This window comes from Poecile atricapillus, chromosome 1 (genome assembly GCF_030490865.1).
Source record: "Poecile atricapillus isolate bPoeAtr1 chromosome 1, bPoeAtr1.hap1, whole genome shotgun sequence".
Classification (NCBI taxonomy): domain Eukaryota; kingdom Metazoa; phylum Chordata; class Aves; order Passeriformes; family Paridae; genus Poecile; species Poecile atricapillus.
Window position 1 is genome coordinate 61,465,897 of NC_081249.1, and position 6,280 is coordinate 61,472,176.

A 6,280-nucleotide genomic window follows, 5' to 3' on the forward strand; every position below is an offset into this window, starting at 1 on the left:
TTCTGAAAGATGTAGCAAATAAGAAAGACTTCATTAGAAATGTAAAGACATGGAAGTGGAAATAGCTGCTACAAATAATATCTAAACCTGCAATGTGTGAATCCCTTATATATTCTATTTTCTTCTTAATAGGGTTCAGCCATAGTCTGCTCTTAAACTTATGGTCAAAAAGAATTTCATGCTGTCCTTGGAAAATAACTTCAACTCTCACAGCGCATACAAGGAAGTGATTTGTGAACGTATCAATCAGTTCAACAGACAGAATTTAAAGATTCAGAATAAAAGCAAAATTTGTTTTAAGAGGGTGTGATGAAGAAAGAATCTGTCCAAACTGTCCTCAGTTATGAGCATCAAAGGGAGATCGGGAAGTCTGGGTTCAGGAAAGGGCGTGGGAGCCGAGCTAGCAGAAAGGTCATTTCCATGAGAAATAACCCAGCAGAGCAATGCTGGGAAAAGTCAAAGCCAATCTTGAGGGGAAGGAGCACAAAAGTGAGCTGTGCAAGGAGGGTGTGCAGGGGCTCCCAGGCCCTGGAGGGTCGGGGACAGGTGGCTGCTTCAGGGGCAAGGTCGCTGCCAGTGCTCACATCAGCCCCTTTCCCCTGTCCCTGGCTGTGCATCTGCCACCTCTGGACACCCCAGGAGCAGCGAGACCTCAGACCGGGCTGCTTCACCAGGCTCTGGGGAGAGGAAACACCGCTGGCCTCGCTGAGAAGGTGAGCATGTGCTGGGTGTGTCACATTGTGCTCCTGAACTGCCCAGCCTGTCTTGGTTTGGTGTGGCTTCCCCGCAGCTGGCTGCCTTGCCCATCCACTCAGCTGCCCAGCATTTCCTGGGATTATTCAGAGATGAGGGAAAAAAATTTGATGGGAGGCGTTGGAAACTTGAAGTATCTCTCCAAACCTTGGATCAATATATCCCTGGCAGTGCAAAAGAGCTGACAGAGCCACTGTCAAGTTTAATTGTCCCCTAGATAATGTCCTTCAAAGTCGTATATATTATACATTTCTGTTTGTCCTGAAAATGTGCAATCTAAACACTTTAAGTGACTTTAAGAACTGTAGCTGTTTGTCCATGATAGGCACGTGGGTCTGGGCTTCTGATGCTGGATGTGTTCTGCATCTTCCCTGGATAATAAGGGGTCTAATTATTAAAAATTAAATAAATTAAATATTAAGAATTACCTCTGTGGCTGATTTGCCCTCTGCCCCTTCATGCCTCCCCATGCCCCCATTTTGGGACTTTTAGGGGAAAAAAATGGGACTGGGCACCCAAACGGAATGGGATGTGTTGGAAAGGCTGCAGGGTTTAAGAGAGGGAGCAATGCATGGCTCTGGATGTAGTGTAAGTGGAAAAGAAATGTCCAAAACAGAGTTTTTGGGGAATACCTTTTTAGCAGAAGCATGATATTATGAAAACACAAGTCTGACATGAGATAAAGCAGCAGATGATGTGGAAGACAGCCCTGAAATCCAGAGAGTAAACAGGTTGCAATAAATTCAAATGTTATTGCAAACAGACGTATATTGCAGTAGCCTTCTCCTAAATGAAGGAATTTTGAATTTTAAATGAAGCACTACTTTCTTGAGTGTTTGGACAACCTTGGGAAGGGGATGCAGGATGCGTCTGTGATGTTGGCTCTCAACTTGGAGGAGCCTGTACAGGCAGTGTAGTTTGGTAGAAATGACAGGGAAAGGGACAGCAACAGGCTTTGAAAAGGAGTGAGCAACAATAGGACAGGGGGTGCACAGTGTGATGGCAGAGCTGGAGGACATGAGGGGCTTGTGTGTTGTGATCACTCTCTGCTTAGTGCTTGGGGTAGAGATATGGGGGCAAGATTCAGGAAGGTAAAACTCACCTCACAGACAGACAGGCAGAACTGGGCTTTCCAAGGGACAGCAGGGAAGCTGGGAAGCCTCAGCAGGGGGAGAAGAATATACCTGAGTGAAATTTGGCAAGTAACTGCTATATTTTTCCTTTTTAGCTAGAAAAAGTCACATTTGTGCTGTTAGAAACTCTGTGCAGAAAGCCAGAGGATTCCAACAATTTGGTTATAAAAAACAGTTCAACCTCAGATCAAATAACTTCATCATGAAAATCACATAAATTAAATTTTGGTTAAAGCTGCAGAAAACAAGGGTTTTTTTTCACAAAACAACAATTTTTCATTGTCTGATTGGTCTTTTTTTTTTTTTTTTCTATGTAAAAAACTGAAATCCTTCATTTGCCCCAGTTCACTTATGGTTAGGTGATTTAAGCTGCAATATTTTGGGTAAGGGAAAGGAGGGGAGACTGTCCAACAGATAAGTCTGAGGTTTCTGTGTCTGAAATGAGAAGCATTAGAGGCTTGGCCCTGCAGTATGGATTTTAGAGATGAGTTTTCTGATGATGTGAAAAAGAGGCAGATGGACTGTAGGAAAAAGATAAGCAATCACTATTGCAGGGCTAGAAAGCAAGAAAAATAACAGAGCAATCAAAAGATATAAAGAGGAAGAGTGATGGGAGAAATGAGAATAAAAGGTGGAGAATTATCTATGGGTTGTGACAGTTTTTGGACCATGGTGATGGGAGCTTGTCAAAAAAACATGCAAAGAGCAACAAAGCTGTCTTGGTTGTGATGTCCCAAAGCTTTGGTTTGGAGTTTCAAATGATCTGTGCATATTGTGGATTTTAAGATCAAAAAGCAGAACTGTCACTGCATTTTTATGGCATCCTGTTAACACAGGCTACTCAGCATCAGCAAGAGAAACCTGCTTTCATGGCCAGATTTTTTATATGAACCTTTAAAAATGCTTTATTTTGAAAATTTTGTTTCAGCCTCATAACAATTTTTAATGTGTTTGTGCATCAGTCATTTGGGAGGAGGCTATTCTGAGGCAGAAAATATTCTCTCATTTTAGTCCACTACAGGTCTGTAAAGATGAGGTAGAGAGATAAAGGGAAAATCCAGGTTTTTATAACAAAGCTTTTAGTGCTGCCATTGTGTCGCTTTATCTACCAATGCCAGTTTCCTCAGCTTTTATCAACTAGGTGTCTGGTGGATTCCTTACCTTTCAGCATCAAAGGGGCAACATAGTTACCTGTGAGAACTGATTTATTTGCTTGTTCCTGTCATTAATGTAATTTAATTCTTATTTGGAATTTTGGCAGTAAATCTACGCATTTGTGTTCCCTGTTCTTTCAGTCCTAATCAAGTTTCTCCAGCCCCACTGTGCCACCTCCTCCCTGACAGTGGTCAGTAGCCTCCTGTAGAAGCCCTGGAAGAAGCCTTTTCCCACAGTCCTCCTGTTTGCCAAAGAAGGGCCATGTCTGCCTTTGACCAGAGGAACCAGAGCAGGCAGCACACAGAGCCTGAGTCAGGCTACATCACCCCTGGGGTGAAGCCAAGGGGCGAGATGTTCGTCTTTATTGATGGGAAATGGGTGAATGATGCCTCCTGCCAGCCACCCTGTCCTTCCCACCAGAGACTCTTTAGCAAGAAGGCACAGAATGAGCGGAGCATCTGGGAGGAGAATAGAGCACTCTGGCAGGAAAACCAAGTCCTCTGGATCAAAAACAGGATGCTCTGGGAAGAAAACAAGGCCTTACAGTATCTCCAGTCACAGAACAAATCTGTCCAGGTAATTTACTCTGATGCTCTTCAGCAAAGCCTCAAGAGCAAAAATAAGCCATTTTCACTCTTCCAAGAGAGGAACACAGGCTTTCAGCTCAGCCTGGACAACAAAGCTCTCCAGTCAGTCCAGAAAAAGAATAAATTATTTGAGGATTTCCAGCAGGAGAATAAAACACTCCCTGTTACCTGGAAGGGCCAAAAAGCCATCACTGTCCATGAAGAGAGTGAAGATGCCAGCTCAGATCTTCAGAAGAACACTGACACCACTGCAGCTGTGGAAAAAGGTAACCCCAGCCCAGTCCCCCAGCAGGAACATGAAGGTAGAAGGAAGAACACTACTCCAACTCAAAATAAGATTGAGTCTGCCCCAAGTATGCCGGGAGAGCATGAAATCGTCCGAGTTCTTCAGGACCTGTGTGAGCTCCTCCACACCTTCCTAAAAATGAACCATCTGTCTGGGGAGAAACAGTGTGGTCACAATGTCTGTGATGTGAACAGATCCTTCCAAGAAGATTACAATAAACTGAAGCTGCAGCTGAAAGCTGTGAAAAACACTGTGTCAGACATTACAGCTCAAATGGATATGCTGGAAAAGGAGATCATTGCCATCACTTCCCCAGTGTATGAAGAAGCAGGGCAAAAGCTGGTAACTGAGCATCAGCTTGGACACGTGTGAAGCTTGGGGCTAAGAACTGCTAGCTCAGTTCCCAGAAAGCTTCCCTCCTTTTTTCAGGAACCTAATAAAATCCCAATAGAGCCTGAAGACATCTGGGGAACCTTGGTTCTTTCTGAAACTTTCTTGCACTGCTTAGAAATATTTCACCTCCTGGTTAGAAGGTGTAGGTGACTGTAATGAATTTGCCTAGCCTCAGGAATCATGTTTTTCAGCATTTTTTTTCAAAGTTTCTTACAGTAAAGTCTAGATTTTCAGAAGGCTATTGCTTGAGGATCTTAACTCTGATTACATCATGACAGCTTGTAGTCCAAGGACATACTCACAGTCTCTGCTAAGAAAGCGTTGCTTAATAAAGGAGGATCTCTCCTCCCAGACATTATGGTGCGGGCCACAGGAAGAAATGGAGCTGGCAGCAGGACTTCTCCTGCACAGAGCAGTGAGATCACTCTTGATTTCTTGGCTAGTCAGATAAAGCAGGTTTTTAGCTAGCCCAGAGTAAGAAAGTAGGTTGCCAAAAGCAGCATTTTGATGGCTGTTCCATGGCTTAAGCCAGTATTTAGAAGGGCATCTGTTCACACTATAATGGACAAGTCAGTCTCCAGTGATCTGCTGACACAGAAATGAGAGCCTTTTGATCTGCTCAGGTTTGAAATTCTTCTTTAGTCTCAGTTGTGTGGCCAGAGTGGCTGGAAATACATTTCCTCTGTCCTGGACAGTCTGGATGCAGTGCACTTTGTCAAAATCTTTTGGGCAGAATATGGGAGCCTTTAAGTAATCTGACAAGACAGATGCAGGGAGACTTCTGCAGAGCAATTGTAGGAGCATTACTGTAAAGCAAAGGAGAGGTTACAGTGAGGTTTATCTGTTTCAACAGGACCCCAAAAGCAGGTTTTCACTCTAGTTTAAAAATCTCTAAGTGATTTGGCACTGAATTACCTAAAGCATGAACTATCTTTCACCTTGTATTTCACTCAGACAAGATCAAGCCAAGTACAAGTGATGACTGTTTACTTCAGAGGCTTAAAACAACAGGTATTTTCTTCTACTGTCTGGGTTTTGGGATGCTGAGGCAAATCTCTCATGCATGAAGTTAAATGGCTGGCTCTCAATGGTGTGGGTAGGGCTGCATCTGTAAAGATCAGGTGAGAAGAAGAGGAGCAATGATCATTAATAGGTGGATGTGCAGACAGCAAGTTGCTTCTGCTTAATGACTGCGTCACAGCTATTAATAGATAAATACCTCAGCACTGTGCTGGAGAACATTTTTTGTGCCTTCAGACAGGTTGCTTTTCTCTTCACCATCTCCATCACCAGGTTGGAACATAAAGTTTGGTAAGAGAGAGAAACAGGACTATGAAGACCCTAATGAAGAGGTTCAGAGGAAGTTAACAGTAGTGAAAAACTCTGATCATGTGTTCATATTTAACAAACTAATTTGTGTCCCATTAGAAGAAATAAACTGCTCTTTTGCCAGTGGTCAGCATACTGACTCTTGCCATGTCCCTCTACATGGGCAAGAAAGACATTTGGGAGTGTATCTTTCTACCAGGTGTTTGGGAGGAGTCATCTCATCTTATGTCAGGTGTCCATCCAGACAGGAAATCCAGATCTCAGCTAGTCTCCCTGGGCTTCCTTTCTATCCTGTAGGAAGGAATGGGCATGTTCAGGCTCTGATTAATCTGTCTCCTATTAGACTAAAAGTAGGCTCTGTCACCAGCTGGAGTCCCTTGTTTCTCTCTGTTGCCTCTATAATTAATTCAAGGACAATTAACTCCAACATAGACATTTGGTTTGGAGCTCTCTGAGTGAGAAAGTTGGCAGTTCCAAGCAGAGGAGATATTTCATCTAGTGGTGAAGTGGCACAGGCTTGGGAGTGTGTCCCAGTCCCTGGCTTTGCTTTCCATGAGATGCCTTCATTAAGCAGCTGATTCAGATCTCTCTATTGTGTAGAGAAATTATTACTTTGTGAATAAAATTGAGTTAGTTTGGGCAGA

The 6,280-nt window shown here is 43.4% G+C and overlaps 1 protein-coding gene across 1 annotated transcript; it reads left to right on the forward strand.

The window, feature by feature from the left end:
* The first annotated feature begins 478 nt into the window (after window positions 1-478).
* Window positions 479-5,940, forward strand: CBY2 (chibby family member 2). Its single transcript, XM_058854744.1, has 2 exons — window positions 479-713; window positions 3,182-5,940. Exon 2 carries the CDS (start codon window positions 3,303-3,305, stop codon window positions 4,284-4,286), a length of 984 nt encoding a protein of 327 aa, XP_058710727.1. The 5' UTR covers window positions 479-713; window positions 3,182-3,302; the 3' UTR covers window positions 4,287-5,940.
* Window positions 5,941-6,280: the final 340 nt, after the last annotated feature.

Coding starts and splice junctions, on each gene's coding strand:
- CBY2 (XM_058854744.1), top strand. CDS start 3,303: ATGTCTGCCTTTGACCAGAGGAACCAGAGCAGGCAGCACACAGAGCCT.